Source organism: Pelodiscus sinensis, chromosome 2, assembly GCF_049634645.1.
Source record: "Pelodiscus sinensis isolate JC-2024 chromosome 2, ASM4963464v1, whole genome shotgun sequence".
Taxonomy (NCBI): Eukaryota; Metazoa; Chordata; order Testudines; family Trionychidae; genus Pelodiscus; species Pelodiscus sinensis.
Genome location: NC_134712.1, coordinates 178,684,306 through 178,704,845, shown reverse-complemented (window position 1 = coordinate 178,704,845; position 20,540 = coordinate 178,684,306). Strand labels below are relative to the sequence as shown.

The following is a 20,540-nucleotide window of genomic DNA, read 5'->3' as shown; positions in this document are numbered from 1 at the left end:
AGACATTTTCAAGACATTTCACTGAACAGTGTCAGAGGATTTCCACTACTACATTTCAGTTATACCCAGTTTAAGACCGATAAATGCAATGTCAGTAACTTCCACACAGTTAATTTTGCTACAACCAGAAAACAAGTAACCAATATTTTATGTACCACTGTTTGTGTATGTGGGACATTTGAGACAGAATATTAAAGAAGGAAACTTTAAGTATACACTACCTCTGGCTGAGCAGCAAATTCTCTAAGAAGATGCCCATTCCACACAAACCGTGGATCTGCCTAGAATGAGAAAAATAAGCAAATATGATGCGGGGATTGGGGTTTTGTTTTTTTTTTCCTTTGGAAGCTCAATTTAGTTCTATGGTAGGGCAGGAGCTTACCGCCATCTTGTGGTAGTATACGTTTGGCTGATCAGATACATAGTAATGGCAGTACACCTGACTTTCATAAAATGCTTTTTCTACTCCTTTGGCTGGATGGGTTACAGCACACAAGAATAGCTAGAGACCCTAATGGACAGCAGCCTCACCTCAGTCCCCAGAAAAATCATGGAGGGAATCCTCAAGGAATCCATTTTGAAGCACTTGAAAGAGAGGAAAGTGATCAGGAATAGTCAAAACGAATTCACCAAGGGCAAGTCATGCTTGACCAACCGGATTGCCTTCTATGACAAGGTAACTCAAGGGTGGGCAATAATTTTTGGGGGGGGGGGCACTGAAAAAATTTGGTAAGTGGTCAAGGGCTACACTCTTCCATATTAATGGAGGTGCAGGGTCTCAGATGGAAGTGGGGTGCAAAAGGGAGGTGGTGGTAAGGTATTGGGGTGCAGGAGGGAGAGTGGGGTCTGGGAGGGCGTTTGGGCCAGAAACCTTGGGTCTGAAGTAGGGGAGGCAGAGGGTTGGGGAAGAAAGGGGCTGGGATGCCAAAGGCAGGCTTTGGCCAGAAGACTTATCAGCCAAACAGCCCAGCAGTTTCTCTGGCAGCCTGACTGCCTGCCCCACCCACACAGGCTGCAGGGCCATGTGCGTGTGAATAACTACCAGCCAGAGGAGGGGGGACATAGTGCTTCGTGAGCTGCCTGTTATTCATACAGGCAGCTCTCGGACTGGTTTCTGGCCAGAAACCGGCCAATGGGATTGTGCTGGGGTTATATTTTACCCTGGCCTGAGGTAACTGGCTCTGTGGACATGGGAAAGTTGGTGGAGGTTATATACCTCGACTTTAGCAAAGCTTTTGATATGGTCTCCCACAGTATATTTGCCAGCAAGTTAAGGAAGTATGGATTGGATACATGAACTGGAAGGTGGATAGAAAGCTGGCTAGATTGTTGGGCTCAAAGGGTAATGATCAACAGCTCAATGTTTGCTTGGTGGTCAGTATCAAGCTGAGTGCCCAAAGGGTCAGTTCTAGGGACGGTTTTGTACAACATCTTTATTAATGATCTGGATGAGGGAATGGTTTGCACCCTCAGCAAATTCACAGATGACACCAGGCCAGGGGAGAGGTAGATACATTGGAAGGTTGGAATAGGGTCCAGCGTGACCTAGACAAATTGGAGGATTGAGCCAAAAGAAATCTGATGAGGTTCAACAAGGATAAGTGCAGATTCTTGCACTTAGCATGAAAGACTCCCAAGCATTGTTACAGCAGTTCAGCAGAAACGGACCTGGGGATTACAGTGGATGAGAAGCTGGATATTAGTCAACAGTGCGCCCTCATAGCCAAGAAGGCTAATGGCATATTAGGGTGCATTAGGAGGAGCATTTACAGCAGATCTAGAGACGTGATTAGTCCCTTTTATTCAGCACTGATGAGGCCACATCTGGAGTATTACATCTAGTTCTGGGCCCACCATTACAGAAAGGATGTGGATGCATTGGAGAGGGTCCAGTGGAAGACAATGAAAATGATTAGGAGGCTGGAGCTCTGCTTTGGGAATGCAAAAGTTCAACGTTTCAAGGGGCTATCTAGCTTATGAAAAAAAATAGCATGCATGAAAGTTAATCTACGTCAAACATTTCAGAGGATGAAACCAACTCCTGTCCCCTCGAGTTCAGTCCAGACAGAAATTAGGATCTAGTGGAATAATCTCTTCAGTCAACTTATCTATAAAATAAACCCACTGCCATGAATTAAAACTAGTATCTAGCAGTTTGTCAACAAGACAGAAGTCAGTGGAGTCCTTACCCTTTCTAGTAGGCTCATTTCTTGGAATTCTGGGCTAGTGTTGGCTAACCGTTGTAAAGTGTGCGTTATGTCATATGTTGTAGAAAAGTAAAATCCATCCACATTCAAGACATGACTAAGCATTGCTAAAAAGGCTTTATTGTCCTGCAACTGTTGGCAGAAAAAACAAACAACAAGTATTCTTATCAAATGGCTGTTTTTTTAAGCTCCCCTTTTAAAAAGACACTGATGTTTTTGCTTTCCACACACACAAACCCCCAATACAAAAAGGACATCTAGAGATCACAATTTTGACACAAGGTACAGAATGAGTTTACAACTGTTCCGATATACCATAATTCAGGGGCAGGCAAAATATGGCCTTCAGGCCAGATCTGGCCCATCCAGCCTGTTGGAGCCTTAGTCAAGCTCCCTGCCTGCCCCACCCCTGCATGCTGCTCAGAGCAGCTCTCTGAATACTATTAGCCTGTGGGAGAGGGAGAGGGGCTTCAGGAGCTGTTCCCCCTCCATGCACAATCTCATAGCTCCCATTGGCTGGTTTCCCCTCCCCTCCACGTAAATAAAAATGATCAGTTCAGAGATAAACTAAGTGCGATAAATAGTTGGATGACTTAGTCAAACTAGTTTCCTGTAGGGTTCATGGAAGCAGGAAATCTTGAGAAAGGATTTGGCATGGAGATGGTAGTGGTTTTGTGGACTAGCTCAGGAAGGATACGCCATGCATGGAAGACAGTGTGGAAAACATGGAGGTGGCTTAGAGGAACAAAATCAAAATCGATGAACTACAATGCCATCTGTATTTTAACATTGCTCAACTGCTGTAACAGTCTATAAAACTATGCTTCGATGTCACGAGACCTACACAGAGTAGTTTTTTTATTAAGCTAAAGATAAAAAGCCATCAGAGAATTATTAATCAGTTGTGGCTTACTTATTTGTCTTCTACCAATCTACTCCTACCTGAATATCAGTTAAGTGCAGCATGGTCTTTTTGTAGGAGAGGATGTCAAAATCAGTTGCTTTCCAGATTGCATGACTGAAACATTCACCTACTTTTTTCTTTTTTGTTATTACAATGAGATAGTTGCCTGTAAAATAAAAAGTGTAGAATCAAGAATAATTAGATCATGAGATTCAAACAAGGATAGAAGAGTCCTGTGGCACCTTATAGACTAACTGAAGTGTAGGAGCATAAGCTTTCGTGGGCAAAGACCCACTTCGTCAGATGCATGTAGTGGAAATTTCCAGAGGCAGGAATAAATATGCAGGCCAGGATCAGGCTGGAGATGACCAGGTGGATCCAATCAAGGAGGATGAGGCCCACTTCTAGCAGCTGATCTGGAGGTGTGAATTCCAAGAGAATAGAAGCTGCTTTTGTAGTTAGCGAGCCATTCACAGTCTTTGTTTAATCCAGAGTTGATTGTGTCAAACTTAAAGATGAACTGTAGCTCAGCAGTTTCTCTTTGAAGTCTGGTCCTGAAGTTTTTTTGCTGCAGGATGGCTACTTTTAGATCTGCAATTGTGTGTCCAGGAAGATTGAAGTGTTCCCCTACAGGTTTTTGTATGTTGCCATTCCTAATATCAGATTTGTGTCCATTGATTCTTTTACGTAGGGACTGTCCTGTTTGGCCGATGTATATAGCAGTGGGGCATTGTTGGCACATGATGGCATACATTACGTTGGTGGATGTGCAGGAGAATGTACCAGTGACAGTATGGCTGATCTGGTTAGGTCCTGTGATGGTGTTGCTGGTGTATATATGTGGGCAGAGTTGGCACCGAGGTTTGTTGCAAGGATTGGTTCCTGAGTTCGAGTTATTATGGTGCGGTGTGTAGTTGCTGGCCTGCATATTTATTCCTGCCTCTGGAAATTTCCACTACATGCATCTGACGAAGTGGGTCTTTGCCCACGAAAGCTTATGCTCCTACACTTCAGTTAGTCTATAAGGTGCCACAGGACTCTTCTTCGCTTTTGCAGATTCAGACTAACACGGCTACCCCTCTGATACTAAACAAGGATAGCAAACCGAAGGCTATAATCAAAGAAAAATGATGAAGGGGAAAGAGGAAGAAAGATTCCTAGAGGTTCCCTTCCTCAAGTGTTTCCACTAAATTCTTTCATTAGAACAGGAAGTGGGTCTGGCCCACAAAAGTTCATCAGCTGTTAAACCATGTTGTTAGTCTTTAGAGTGCTACATAGTTTTTCCTTTTGCAAGATCAGATTAACATGGCTACCTCTCTATTACCACTCCAGAAGACAGTCTGGACAACCCAAAACCCGCAAATGAATTACCTTTCCTATAAATTCCCCATAGAGCTGAGTAGGGATGAAGCACACCTTTCCAAGGATGCACTTCTCCATCCCCACATGCAAATCTGAACCTGCCAAGAATATGTCAGTGCCTGCTGCATTGTCTCTCTCAAGGGGTAGCCAGCCCCCACTCCAGATCCAAGTATAGACAGAAGTGACTGAGCACATAGATTGGAGAATTCAGAACCCATCAACAATATGTACTGTATTTTCTGGCGTATAAGACGACTTTTTATACTAAAAAACATCCCCCAAAAATCGGGGGTCGTCTTGTACGCCAGGTATAAACATACTGTAGCTTCGGCTACATACAGAACGTCCCTGTGCTGATACTGTATGTACCGCGCTGAGCCAATCCCGGCAAGCGGTGTATTCTATTAATGCATACAAAGCCTGCTCGGATTGGCTGAGTCAGAGAGGCGGGCTATTACAACCTTTGCCAATCCAAGCAGGCTTTGTATGCATTAATAGAATACACCGCTTGCCGGGATTGGCTCAGCGCGGTACATACAGTATCAGCACAGGGACGTTCTGTATGTAGCCGAAGCTACAGTACTGTATTAGGGCACATCCAGCGGGCTGGTGTTATTAAATGGTGTTGCCTCGAAAGGGGGGGGTAGTCTTATACGGCGAGTCTAGGCCAAAACCTATGTTTTAACTGGAAAATTAGGGGGTTGTCTCATACGCCCAGTCACCTTATACGCTGGAAAATACGGTACAATAAGTGCAATAGTTTTACGACAAATGAGATTTTAGATGTCTTACAAAAGGTCATGAACAGACATACTATTTTATTCTCAAAGACACTTTCCATAAAACCTACAAAACTCACTAAATGTTTTGCATTAATTTAAAAAAAAATCAAAACTATTGCACATATAAACAGAGCAGCACTCAAGATGACAATTTTTGCCTCCACCTTGGAAAATATAATGTAGTCTTATCTTCCATTGAACAAAACTTATTTACTGTCACTTAACTACATTTGGGAAGAGGTTTGAACATAGCCTTTGATTAAACAACCAAATACATCAATATCATAACAGGTCACTCCCAAATATCTTTTTAGTGTACCAACAGTATTGACTTGAAATCAAATCTCACCAAAAGTTACACAAATGTTACAGCAAATCCAGTGGCAGATGTGAAAGCAAGAGTGGCAGAAAGGAAAGAAAATTTTTGGAGATGCTACAGAAATAGGTTTTTTTTTAAATTGACAGATTAGTCATAGAATCATAGAATACTCGGACTGGAACGGACCTCGAGAGGTCATCGAGTCCAGTCCCCTGCCCTCATGGCAGGACCAAATACTGTCTAGACCATCCCCGATAGACATTTATCTAACCTACTCTTAAATATCTCCAGAGATGGAGATACCACAAGCTCCCTGGGCAATTTATTCCAGTGTTTGACTATCCTGACAGTTAGGAACTTTTTCCTAATGTCCAACCTAAACCTCCCTTGCTGCAGTTTAAGCCCATTGCTTCTTGTTCTATCCCCAGAGGCCAAGATGAACAAGTTTTCTCCCTCTTTCTTATGACACCCTTTTAGATACCTGAAAACTGATGTGTGTCCCCCTCAATCTTCTCTTTTCTAAACTAAACAAACCCAATTCCTTCAGCCTCCCCTCATAGGTCATGTTCTCTAGACCTTTAATCATTCTTGTTGCTCTTCCCTGGACCCTCTCCAATTTCTTCACATCTTTCTTGAAATGCAGTGCCCAGAACTGAACACAATACTCCAATTGAGGCCTACCTGGCACAGAGTAGAGCGGAAACTAGAGCAGTAAATTAACTCCTTTTCTACAACATTTGGATACTAACAATTCACAGGATATCTTCCCTTCCTTTACTTAATTTATACAAATGACAAATTTCACCCTACAGCAACTTTTAAAACAGGAAAAAATGATTTTGTCCAAATTGTAATTTCTGGTTTCCTTTACATATGAACCACAGTTTCTCCAGGCTTAGATTTCTCTAGAAATATATTTTCACCTGCATAGTATTTTGTTTTCCTTACCTGCCACCAGGCGGATTGTTCCCAAAATGCCACATATGGGTCTTGTTACTGCTGAAGGGGGAACATCTTTCTTAACTGAAAAGCAGAAAAACAATATGTCAAATTTCATGTTTCATGATTATATCATGTGTAACTTTATTAAGCTCGATTTGATCATGAAGTTTTAACCAAAGGCTGCATGTCATTAATGAATCACAGTAGTGAATGGCAATGGATTAGAGTTTGAAAACCTGCTGGGGAAAGAATTTAAAGTTAGGAAATTAAAGTTTTTATTTTGTTTAATCACCAAGAATAATTCCAACTGAAGAAACTCCAGTTCATTTACACGACAGTCTAGCTGGGTAGCTCAGCAGTAGTACACCGCCCCAGCAAGGAGTTTCCTGTTTTGAAACAAACTCCATGTGTTAAGGCCCCAATACCAGACTTAACCCACAATACTTGGCTTTCCCACTTTGGAGCACTCCTACAGCAACTTAGTCCAATTCCACAATGAGCAACAGGGCCAGACATGCAGTCTGAATTGTTTTCTCTATGTTTTAAGGCCAGCTCTTCAAGGCAAAGACTACCAGACGTGCATAGCTCTTAGTACAGAAAATATATTCAGTAATAGGTGTGTGAGAGAGGGGAGGGGAGAAAGGAGATGGATAGATGGGTGCAGCTTGCAAAATTGCTTCTGCATTATAATTTTAGTATCCCTCCTGGGGGGTTCACTGTGAAGATCATTACTACTAAGTTTTAAACCAGGCTTGTCCTAAATTTAAGTCAGTTAACTGCCCTCAGAGTTTGATTTAGGGAAAAAGAGAGTGACTAGATTATAATTTCACTGACATGTAATTCAATGAATAAAGTAGCTGCTGGGACAACATACTTTGTCCTGAAAAGTTTATATCTTAATGAACCATCGGCATTAAGAATTGGCAGACAACAGAAACCTGGGAAGAGTAATCCTTGCAGCTCTGAAGTAATCGCTATTCCAGTACCATAATTTTTCAATAGGGTGAACGTTCTAATCTTGTACAAAATATTGTAAGATTTACAGTCCAAATTTAGCTGGAAAACGGGTTTTAATTTCATCTTCTAGGTGAGAGAACAAAGATATTTTATTTTCATATTAGAATCTGTGTACTGTAGCAACTCCTCTCAATAAGACAACATTTGAGTACACTTAACATCCTATTTTCTGAAATTCATAACTCAGTATTAAAAGGTTTGTTTCAAGATGCATGCCTGCAGTTGAGAAACAACTTATGTTTGTTAAAACCACACCAACTGGCTCAGCACTCTAAAACAACTCACACTGTAGCCTTTTACTAGCTCAGGAAAAGCTAAAAAGGATCACCATCTACTATGTATTTGAAACAGTTTGTACATCTGTGTCCATCCGGGAGTCTGTCTGTTCAAGAACTCCTCCTAAATGGGAAGAGCTAGAACCACCAAATTTGGTATGCAGCTTCCTCTTATAACCTAAAGCAAGGTAAGGGTTTGTTTGTACCAGGACAATGGGATGTGCATGGAATGTGACAGTCTCAAACAGAAAAGAAGGGCTGTGATAGCAGAGACAGTTATACTCTCGAATGACCACAGGGACCAGTGTGGCCCTGTCACCCTGGGCAGCAGCCATCAAGTGCGCAGCGCAGCACGCCTCCCTTCTCCCCACTGCTCTGACTCCTGCACTCTCCAACTCCCTACCCTGAGTCCCTCCTCAGTGTTCAACCCTCACCTCTATAGCCCCCTACTCTCTGCCCTTAGCTCCTCCAATTCGGACTCCTGCACCACCCACATACTCAGCCTCTTACACCCTAAAGGATCCAAGCAACACCAGATAAATCTTCTATTGTAGAAAGAAGAGTGAAATATGTTGGCCAAGTTCATAGATGCCCAAGCCAGAAGAGATTATCTAGTCTGATCTCCTATATGGCACAGCCATAGAACTTCCCCCAAAATAACTCCTAGAGTAGATATTTTACAAAAAATATCCAATCCTGATTTTAAAAAAGTTACCAATTTACCAAGGGAAAATTGTTCAAATGGTTAATTACCCTCACTGTCAAAAATCTGTATCTTATTTTCAGTTTTGTCTAGCTTTAACTTCCAGCCACTGGCTCGTGTTATACTTTTCTCTTCTGGATTGATGAGCCCATCATTAAGTATTTATTCCTTTAATAGATACTCAGACTGTATTTGAGTCATCCCGTAACATTCTCTTCATTAAGCTAAATGGATTGAGCTCTTGAAGTTATAGGAGCACACTTGCATGACATTCATCCTTCCTGTGCGTGAGTGGGAGCCCGAATTTAGTTGTGCTATACCATATAATTTTCACCACATATATTTAATACACACAGCTACATAACTACCAAGAACCTTACAATTATCTCCCAAGAAAAAAATTCTACATTGAGCTGCAGAAAGAGAGATCTATGAATTCTGTATTTTCAGTAAAATTAATGTTTTAATCAAAATCACAGCACATTTTGAATATCTGCTACCGCAAATTAGTATCCAATCTGAAGAGTAGAAAAATACTCAACATCACAAGTGAGGCAAAAATAGACTAATTATTGTAGCATCTTAAATGAGGATATTCAGGTAAGCTCTCTGAAGAACCATGATTTTCAGCTTTGAAGTAGTATTTAGTGGGGCTATTAGAAGCTAACCAGATAAACGTTTAACTGATAAGCGATTGCTTATTGGTTAACAGTTCTGGTAAACTGCAACAGACACACACCTCATGCTCCACATTTAAAACTCTGACAGACAGACTGGCTCAGTCCCAGCCCATCAGTCTGAGTTTTAAATGAAGAGCATGTAGGGAAGCCATCTGCCACCTTTCATACAGAGGCAGCAGCATGGAACGGCAGTAACTACTGTCCACAGAAGACCTGAGCCCCCTGCAGACAGAGGTTGCTCAGGCATCCCACGGAGCAGCCTCTGTCTGCAGCAGGACTGGGCTCACCACAGACAGATGCTCCTTTTTGGTATACAGGAGAAGTCGCTGTCCACAAGGAGCTCAGGTCTTCCAAGGACAGAACGGTTGCCATGGAGCAGCCTCTGTCCACTGCAGGCTGGGCTCAGCCCAGACAGGGATTGCTCCGTGGGATGCTAGAGCAGCCTCTGTCCATGGAGAGCTCAGTCTCACCACTTCTCGTGGACAAGGGCTACTGTTACTCTATGCTGCTGCCTCTGATGCAGAGGCAGCAGCACAGGGCAGCAGGCAGAAGCCAGTCTACCCAGGGAGCCAATTTTTAAACCAGCTCTTCCACTTGCCACCCCGTGGATCAGCTTCCACTTGCCACCCCGTGCTGCTGCCTCTAATAGAGGCAGCAGCACAGGATTGATGCGGCTCCCCAGGAGTGGGACCAGGAGTGCAACTGGCTGCCATCCCCATCCCTGGGGGCCATCGAATAATCACGTAACCACTAAGAATTGTTGCAGTTACATGATTACTAAATTAAATTAATTCTAATATCCCTAGCATTTAGACTGTTCATTGCGTTTTGTCACTGTACTTTACACTTGAAGGGGTCTAGTGCTTGTGTAAAGCATACCTGTAAGAGTGACTTCTGTGGAGACTCTGTCAATGGCAAGAACATCATCAGCTCCATCATCACAAGCTTCCACGTAAAACTTCTCTGGTGTTATGTGCCTTTAAAATAAATTAAGAGCTGGGGTAAGAAAAACAGACTTGCCATACAAGTTCCATTTTACATATGTAGTTATAAACAGTTAAACAGCCAGTTTTCATTTTTTCCTAACCACAGAACAAATTTTTAAAACAGCAGTATTCCACTCATTTATTTTGTACAGCAATGACTCGAAATATGAATTTGAGAGTTTTAATCTCTTGAATGCAAAATTCCTTGCTTGCTTAACACCAGGGAAATAATCCTCTATCACTCTCCTGGGAGTGAAAAATATTGAACCGTTTTGCGCAGAATGATTCCTTAAACATGTTCAATTAAAATTTAGTTTACATGAGCTATGTACAAAATCTTAAGCTTCTCAGAGATCAAGCTATGGCAACAAAACCGTCCATTTTACTGAATTACTAATACAATAACAATGTACCACAAAAGTACACATTCATCAGATCTCAAATTGAAAGAGATGAAGAGAGAAGACTGACACACTTAAGCTCATTTTTTACTAACAAAAGCCTTTGAAAAATGCATGTAAAAATCCACTAAAAACAAAGCGCTACTTTATCACAATCCTAGCCCAAAACACAATTCATGAAAGAGCACATCGTACCCAGACTTATTTTAAGGCTGGCACCTTCCAGACTGCCCACAAGATTTCTGCTTAGGGTGATGTACCTCTATCATATCTAAAGTATAAAAATAATGTAAACACCTGTCAACCTGTTCTGGCTCCGTACTTATTTTTTTTAGGTAAATCCTTTGGACTCAAACACAGGCATTTTTAAGATTAGTAGTTTAAAAGAAACAGAGACCTAAGTTAATAGGTGAATGCCTAAAACAGAACATTGCTATGGAGGATAACTATCCAAAGCCATATTCCCATTGGATAACTAAGGATATCATAGCTGTATACCAGAGCCAGTGGTGAAAAGGCCACCTGGTCTGCTGGATACGAGACTCCCTCTACCCATAATATTAATTATATAAAGAAATGGGGAACTATTTTTACTAATCTTTTTCCCTCATTCCTTCTTGCAGGATTGCTTTCTACCACAGAGCTTTGTCTCGTCAAGTTTCAAGTGCCTCATGTGATGGTGAAAGTCCCATCATTAGAATTTTTTTTCCAATTTCCCCTCCCTTCCAATTAAACGTTGCTTTTCTTAATGTTATTGCTATATTGCCATTACATCTCAGGGCTCTAAATTAATTTCCTAAAAGTAGTAAAAAGGAAGTGACTTTTTTAATCCTAGATATAGGAACACACCTTGGAAACTTCATCGCTTTCTCTGATTTAGTTTCATCCTAATGTTTAGAAAAAAAAAAAAAAAAAAAAACTCAGAGTGGACAACATTTCTACTGCATGAAAGGCTATTTTTTGAAGAGACCATCACCTTGGAGACATATCAACGGTTAAAAATGGAAAATTAACACATTTTCTTCATATTCTAGACAAAGGTGTTTTGGGGGCAGGGATCATCTTTCTGATGTGCGCACGTACAGTCTAGCACAGTGAGCCCCTAAACTCTCATAAGGGTGTCCAAGACCTAGCATAACAACCAAGTTTCCCACACTTCGTATATTTTACATCACTTTATCTTAGTTTATGTCACTGCATTTTACTCCCTTCCTCATGCCCCTCAATCATCTTTAATAACAGCAGCAGAGTTTAAACTGAATGAGTAGAACACAACGATTTACAGACAGTAAGGGGAAGATAATATCAGCATGTTTGGTGGTGTTGATCTCAGGTCATCTAAAAAGATAAGTAGGGGAGCAGAGAAAACTAAATGATACCAGGTTCCACAGAAATGCCAGGTGGAGCCTGGGATCAGCTGGAGTCCCCAACTGACCCCGGGCTCAACATGTCTCTGCCGCTTTGAAACGCCGAGGCTGTGTTTCAAAGGGGCAGCGCTGCACAGCTGCCCCTGGGCTCCACTGTGCTGCGCTGCCCCTTTAAAATACCCCCTCTTAGCTCCCCTCTCCTTTGCTGCCTCTATCCCAGAGGTAGCAAGGGTGGGGGAAATGGACTTGACAACTGACTATCTGAAAAGCATTTGCTTATCCGATAGTCGACTAGTCCTTAACATCCGTACCCTACACCATTCCAAAAAGAATGGAAGACATCACTCCCCCCACACAAAATGTATACTTGAACTCTTCACAGAATATTTCAGACCCTGGTCCATATGAGACTAAAAATCTGTTATACTGCTATAATCAAACTTGTAAGATCCATATTTGTCAAGTATTTTGGTATATACCAAAAGAAGGTTCTAAATCCTATTTTAAATTCAAACTGCTTTTGCATATGTACTCTGAAGAAAATAGGTCTGGGCAAGTGGCAGTTAAAAATGAGACAAGTTCTACTGAGTTTTCCAAAGTATCTTAAGAAAATGTATACATATTTTGAAATTATTCCAGATACAAATATTTAAAGAGTCATATGTGCAATAAGGATTCCTTCTGTGGTAAAGCACGTGTTGTACTCAGGAAGAGCTTTTCTGTATTTTAAGAAACTCATTCATCATCAACTGAGTTTCTTCAGAAACATTCATTAAATAGTACATTCTGGTTATCAAACAGCTATTTGTTTTCTATTCATGGAATAAATTGCTTTGGGCATCATTTTTCTGTTTTTAGAAGTTCTGGCAGTTTTTGCAGCTTCTATTAAACGAAAACAGCAGTGAACACACTTATTAAATTAAGTTAGAATTCTCCATTTACACAACTAAGCATGTGTTGTTTGAATATTTCTATGTACCAAGCCAGTAAGTGCAGAGGAGCCCACAGGTCAGATAAAGATATCCCTTACATAGATACACATTATATTTGTATCTCATAGTACAGTAAACTTCCCATAATCTGGCACCGTTAGAACCCAGGGGGTGCCGGATTATCAGATATGCCGGACTATCGGAAAGGGGGGGCTATGAGAGGTCTGGGGTGGATGGGGGGGGGGGAAGATGCGCCCCTCGGCGCTGCGTGACCAACCCAGCAGCACTCCAGCTGCTCTGCCCCAGATTTCCCCAAGTCAGCCACTGCTGAAACTGACCAGCGACTGACTCCAGGAAGCCCGGGACAGAGCTGCTCTACCCCTGGCTTCCCCGAGTCAGCCACTGGTCAGTTTCAGCAGCGGCTGAATCGGGGAAGCTGGGGACAGACCAGCTCCAATTGTCCAGCTGCCCGGAGCACTTCCAGGATCCAGATGGTGCCGGACCATTGGATGCCGGACCACTGGAGTTTTACTGTATAGAGCAGGGCGACTCAACTCTCGAAGCCCTGGAGCCACAATGATACTCACAGCACATGCTGAGGGCCTAACTTAAGTGTGGTTTCATTTACATGCAAACAGCTTTTTTCCACATTCACAGGCACGAATACAAAGATTAAGGCAAGACTACACAACACACAGTCCCCATTTAAGGCAGTTCTCCTGCCAGTAATAAAATACAATATTTACCCAACTTCCACCCATACGACAGCACTTTTAATGAGAAATGACAGTCCAGGAATTTAACTACAATAGAAGACCATTATACTGACTACTTTTTTGTTTTGACTCCCACCCGTGAGCTGTGTGTTCAGCCACGCGTAAACCCAAACCGCACCGCAGGCCTCAAACAAATGGGCTGCGGGCCACATGTTGATTAGCCCTGGTATTGAGGATAGGAAAGAAGTTGGCAACGTGCAGATAGAAGCTAGTGATGAATTTTTCCATAAAACAAAAGGGAGTCTCATTTAAACATAAAAATGAAGGCAAGAATCAGAATACAGGCAGTCCCCGACTTACGCGGATCCGACTTATGTCAGATCCGCACTTACGAACGGGGCTCTCTCGCCCCAGAGGTCGAAGTGGCGGATTGCTACCTGCGAGCTCTGGGGCGAGAAAGCCCCGTTCGTAAGCTGCTCCCGGTGCCCCTGGTCTGCTGGAGACCGTCTCCAGCAGACCAGGGGCACCGGGAGCGAAGCCGCAGCCGCGGCGGGTTCCCGCGCTTCTGAGGCTTTGCCGGAGCAAAGCCTCAGAAGCGCGGGAACCCGCCGCGGCTGCGGCTTCAGTCCCGGTGCCTGTGGTCTGCTGGGGACGGTCTCCAGCAGACCACAGGCACCGGGACTGAAGCAGCCGCGGCGGGGTCCCCCGCCTCTGAGACTTTGCCAGAGCAAAGCCTCAGAGGCGCGGCACCCCGCTGCCGCTGCAGCTCTGCTCCCCTTGTCCCTGGTCTGCTGGGGGGGGGGGGGGGGGCGCAGCTAGTGTGCCCCCCCCCCCCAGCAGACCAGGCTTTTGTTGTGGACCCTGGGGCAGAGCAGCTGGGGCGCTGCCGATTGGTCCTGCAGCGCCGCTCTGGGCACTACTGGACCAACCCGGCAGCACCCCAGCTGCTCTGCCCTAGGTCCTGATTCAGCCGCTGCTGGTCAGTTTCAGCAGTGGCTGAATCAGGACGCCTGGGGCAGAGCAGCTGGGGTGCTGCTGGGTTGGTCCAGTAGCGCCGAGGAGCGGTGCTACTGGAGCAACCAGCAACACCCCAGCTGCTCTGCCCCAGGCGTCCCCAAGTCAGCCGCTGCTGAAACTGACCAGCGCTGACTACAGGAAGCCAGAGGCAGAGTTGCTCTGCCCCAGGCTTCCTGGAATCAGCTGCTGATCAGTTTCAGCAGCAGCTGACTTGGGGACGCTTGGGGTTCTTAAGTTGAATCTGTATGTAAGTCAGAACTGGCGGTCAGTTTCAGCAGCGGCTGAATCTGGACGCCAGTTCCGACTTACATACAGATTCAACTTAAGAACAAACCTACAGTCCCTATCTTGTACGTAACCCGGGGACTGCCTGTATTGACAATATATAATTACAAGTGCTTATATGCGGATTATAGAAGTTTAAAAAACATTAAGATGGGTGAATTAGAGTGCCTGGTATTAGGTGAGTTTTGATAAAATAGGGCATCAGAAAAACATAGTGAAGTGAGGATAATCAATGGGACATGATATATAGAGAGGGTCATGTTGCTAGGGGCATAAATATACAAAGTAGATCACATTGGTAGGGGATGACACTATATGTTAAAGAAAGTACAGCATCAAAACTAGGGATATAGAGTCCTGTTTAGTTAGCCAGCCAGTTAAATGCTATGTTTAACCGATTAAATTATTAAATGGGGACAGGCAGAAGAGGAGGTGCTCCAGCCAGCCAGTCTGGAGTACCCCCGCCTGTAGCGCACTGGGATGAACCCTCTGCTCCAACTGAGGTGGGGCACCCCCATCTATGGCAGGCCCTGAGGGATTGCTCCAGCCCCCACCAGTTAATCATAACCAGAAAGCATCACCCACTAAGCATACTTACCAGTTAACATCCCTAGTCAAAATAAAGGTAAAAAGCTTACATGATAGAAGCTATATTATAGAATCTGTACTGAAGTGGTCAACAACCAGTATATCCGGATCTACCAGTAGATCTGGGAACCTCTGACAGGTGATCCTGTCTGTTTTGGCCAGAAAGCTATCAAGTTCTGGCACGTCAGTTGCCCTTTCACCCACTGTCATACTGCTCCTGCCCCCTGCCTTGGAGTTCCTCCCACACCATGCACAGCAATCAGGAGGCTCCTGGGGTGGGGGCGAGGAAGGGGAGGTGCTGATGTCAGGGTGTCCCTTCCCTCCCACTTCTGTACCCCATCTCCACGGAGAGAAAGGTATGGAAGGAGCTTGGCAATGCAAATCTGTCACACACACACTGTGCGTGTGTCTGTCATTTTCACAAATGCACATTGTCCGCCACTCATCTCCTGACCCAACGCACACATGGGGGATTGTTGTTACTTCTATGTTATTTTTGGTTTCTGACTGGCCTGTGCATTTCATAATTTTCATTTCTCTCTTATGCTTAAATTTAATTATTTGAGTAGTGAATGCTAAAATGCTGAACCTGTCATATCTGGAGTAATTATCGCTGTGGTAACTAGAGTTGCCGGGTGTCTTGTTTTGAACTGGACAGTCCAGTATTTGAGCTTTCTGTTCAGGAAACAAATTGAGAAAATATAAAATGTCCAGTATTTTCTAAATAAGATGTAATGTAAATTGTGATGTAATGTCAAGCGTGTCTGGTATTTTTGTTGAAACCATTTGGCAACCCTAGTGGTAACTGTGATTCTTGGATGTGGCTGGCTGGTCCCCGCAGCCTGCGAGTAAGGCAGAGTGGGGGTCCCCCCAATGCTGTCCTTGCCTGCAGACACCACTCCTGCAGTTCCCATTGTTCAATAAAAGGAAACTGTGGCCAGTAGAGGGTGTGGGCTGAGTGCTTGTAGATGAGGGGCAGCACATGGTACTATGGAGCCATTGCTGTACATGCCAGCTACTTTCAGGAGTGGTACAGGGCCAGAACAGGAGTAAGCCTGTCTTAACTCCGCTGCTCCACCACCTGGAAGCCATATCAGTTAAATGGTGCCCAGCCAGAGCCTGTTTCCTGAACCCCAACTCCTTCCCAGAGCTTGCACCCTGAAACCTCCCCTGACCCCTAATCCCCACCACCACCACCACCACCACGAGCTAAGCCCAAAGCCCTTCCCCTCCCACAAATTCCAAGGCCCCAAATCAAAGCCTGCATCCCAACCCCTACCCCAGGCCTGGTGAAAGGGAGTGAGGATGAGGGCGGCAGAGGGATGGAGTGAGCAGGCTGAGGCCTTGGAGAAACGATGGAGCAGGGTCAGGGTCTCAAAGAAGGGGTGGGAAGGAAGCAGGGCAAAGGTATTTGGGTTTGAGATTGATCTTGCATTGCTCTTAAATTGAAAAAATGATCTTGTGGAAGAAAGGCTGGAGACCACTGCTCTACTGGATAGGGCCCTACCAAAATTCACAGTATCTAAAATGAGCCAGGGACCGTGAAATTTGGCCTTGTGTATGCTTTTATCCTATACTATACAGATTTCATAGGAGACCAGCATTTCTCAAACTGGGTGTCTTCACTCAAAAGGGAGTTGCAAGGGGATCACAAGGTGATTTTAGGAGGATCAGAGAATTGCTACCCTTACTTCTATGCTGCCTTCAGAGCTGGGCAACGAGAGCCCAGTGGTAATAACTTTGGCCGGGTCCCCACATCTGCAGGTGAGTAGCAGTGCAGAAGTAAGGATGGCAATACCATACATACTAAAGAGGTGAACTAGTCAACATGCTAGTCAACTAATCCCTTCTCCCACCCCCACCACTGCCTCTATCAGGAGAGGCAGCAACGCAAGGGGAGAGGTGGGAGAGAGAAGAGAGGGTGCAAAGCACCACATGGAGCCCAGGGTCAGCTGGGGTCGACACTTCAAAGGCGGAGGTGCCCTTACTGACTAATCAAATAGTTGATGCAAATTGCATTGGCTAACTGATTAGCCAATTAATTGAAATTTTACATCCCTAATACATACCGTACCTTCCTTAGTTCTGTGCTGCTGCTGACAGTAGCTCTGCCTTCAGAGCTAGATTCCAGCCAGCAGTCACTGCTCTTCAGCAGCCCAGTTCAAAGGCAGCACCACCATCAACAGCAGCACAGAAGGAAGGGTAGCAGTGCTGCAACCCCCGCCTCCCATAACAACCTTGTGATCCCCACACAACTCCTTTTTGGATCAGGACCCCTACAATTAAAAGACTACAATTTCTGACGGATATGTCTAAAATCATGACTTTTTAAAATCCTATGACCTTGAAATTGACCAAAATGGACCATGAATTTGGTAGGGCCCGAACTATGGATACAAATTCCATGCCTGAATAAAACGTATTGCAATAAGAACATTCTACCAGCCGCTTGTACGGCTATTAAAGCAGATAGTGCAGTAATAGTCAATTATTTCAGCTAGCCACATACTGACAGGAGTAGGATGCAGAGAAAATTTCTAGCCACTATAAATGACTGCTTCTTGGAGCAGCTAGTCCTGGAACCCCCAAAGGGACAGGTAATTCTTCATTTATCCCAGGATGGGTAAGGAATGGTGTCCTTAGCCTGTGTTTGTCAGAGGGTGGAGATGGATGGCAGGAGAGACATCGCTTGTTCATTACCTGTTCAGTTCACTCCCTCTGGGTCACCTGGTATTGGCCACTGTCGGCAGACAGGATACTGGGCTGGATGGACCTTTGGTCTGACCCAGTATGGCCACTCTTATGTTCTTATTTTGCCCTAAGTGGAGCACAGGATCTGATCCAAGAGGTAACTAGCTGAACCACTGGGTAACAGTGACTATAATGGGATTGACTTTAACATCCCATTATAGTCACTGTATTGCCCCTTATGGGGGCAATACAAACCCAACCTGCAGAGCTGGAGCAGCACCACACCCACGGCAGGTGGACGGCTGCTCCAGCCTCCACCGGTTAACTAGAACCGGTAAGCATCACCCATTAAGGGTTATACTTAATTAACCTTTCACAGCCACAGGTTTAATTACATTGATTTTACTGAAAGAATACTCGTGTTTTCTTATAAAATCAAAATCACAATGAGCTTTGCTTTTTGATGCTATGATAACTAAAGAAAGCAATATATTCAGTATCACTCGGCAATGTTTTTATCCTTCAATTCCCATGCCTTCACTTCAGTAATTGATGTATTCACCATAATGTTTAGCATTACTCTAACGCAGGAAACTCCTCAATGCCAGCCTCTAAACACTGCAATAATTTTTTTTAAGCACACCCTGTTCTATGCAGTAATACATACATTGTACTCAAAGTACCATCAAAATGGACTGAGAATGGGAACAAACAGAGAAGTTAGTGTTCACACAGCACTTTGAAGATGTAAAATTTTAAGTATTAGTTATAGCATATTATTCGAATATTGCACAGTTCCCAGATCTTCCAAGTTAGCAGATGTTCTAAACAAACATTGGAAAAAAAAGCATTTTTAATCTACAGGCTCTCCCCCTATTTGGGTACTCCATTTAATACAAGTGTAGTAACCTACAATAGTTTCTGGGAGAGGAAGCAAAAAAGCAGAACTGAAATATATAGTCCCAACATCTCTAGAATCAAGCTAGAAGTTGAACCTTTCTAGTCCAGCAACATCCGTGGTCTGGCATGATTTTAGTTAGCTAGATGTCCACTTATGGGTGTGGCCAAGTTCCCACGGTCCCACAAAGTTTGTTTACAGCCATCAGTTTTAGCTCTCTCTGTTCTATGCTGTTATTTAGCTCTAATTTACCCATAACATTTCTTCTAAGAGCACAGTAAGCGTTGATGATGCCTCCAGACAATATTGATCTCCCATGGTTCAGCAAATTCTCTGGTTTAGCACCAGTCAGGTCCTGAAGGTGCCAGACTAGAGAGGAAATAAGAATCAAGCTAGTAGAAACTAAGTAGGGATGTAAAAATACATTTTAAAAAAATGTAACTGTGTAACCACTAAAAATCACTGTTACACTCTTACTTACGCTGGGGGCTTATTTAAGCTTTATACTGCGGAGCCCACCACGACGCCTCCCTGGGAGCTGGGCTTTTATTAGCTGTCCCAAGTAATCTGTTGAGCCCCAGGTCCAGTGGTCCCTCCCACAAGGCATGGGGAGGGCTTTTAGAAGTAGGTGTGCTGACACCCGCCCACACCCGGGATTTCAAATAGTGCTGCCAGCCCCACTCCTGGGGAAGAGGCTTTGCTGTGAGCTCTGCAACCAGCTTCCCTTTCCAGTTAACCAGAACCAGTACGCCACACCCATTAAGGGTGACATCTGCCAGTTTACACTTAATTCTAGGGATGCAAAGGTTAAAAAGGCACTAAAGAATTTTATATTAAAATTAATATTTAGGCTAATAAAAGTCGCATTTAATATTCAAGTATTTCTTGCTCAAGTTGTAGCTTCCTCTGCTATGGGTCCCAGTAGTACTATAAACAACTCCTTTAGCAAGAAAGGAATGCAAGCAGCTTTCCTCCATTAACACCACTGCCACCCTGTAAGTCAGGGGTGGGCAATAATTTTTTGCCAGGGGCCGCATCAGAAAATTTTGAAGATTTCCGGCTGCACCGGAAGGGGCGAGGCCTCAAACAGAAAGGGCAGTGCCAGGATGTTTCTGGGCTTCCCCACCCACAGACCATGATTGTTCTGGGGGTTGTAGAGCATTTTTGTCCCCCTCCCCAGGTTCCCCCCAGGCGCCCATGCCCCTTGTGGTAGACTTCCCACACTCCCCCATCCCCAGGCCAATCAGGGTCTGGGGAGAGCGCAAATCCTCCTCTCACCCTGCCAGGACTGCGTGGCTCTTAAGGGCCATGCACTCCTCGCAGGGCTGGGGCGCAGGACAGAGGAAACTTCATGCCCTCCCTCCACCCCCAGGCCAATCAGGGCTGGGGGCAGGAGAGCACGCAAAGTTTCCTCTTACCCTGCCAGGAGCCCACGGTGTTTAGAAGCGCTGCGGGCTCCTGGCAGGGT

The 20,540-nt window shown here is 44.3% G+C and overlaps 1 protein-coding gene across 1 annotated transcript in view; it reads right to left on the bottom strand.

Moving 5' to 3' along the window:
• The window catches only part of SACM1L (SAC1 like phosphatidylinositide phosphatase), a 62,455-nt gene that overhangs the window by 32,649 nt on the left and 9,266 nt on the right, over positions 1-20,540 (bottom strand). Inside the window, exons 2-6 of the mRNA XM_075921878.1 lie at positions 10,071-10,168; positions 6,523-6,597; positions 3,150-3,277; positions 2,190-2,339; positions 222-281 (exon numbers count right to left, since the gene is read on the bottom strand). Of these exons, the coding sequence (XP_075777993.1) occupies positions 222-281; positions 2,190-2,339; positions 3,150-3,277; positions 6,523-6,597; positions 10,071-10,168 (511 nt within the window). The remainder of the gene's footprint in view (positions 1-221; positions 282-2,189; positions 2,340-3,149; positions 3,278-6,522; positions 6,598-10,070; positions 10,169-20,540) is intronic.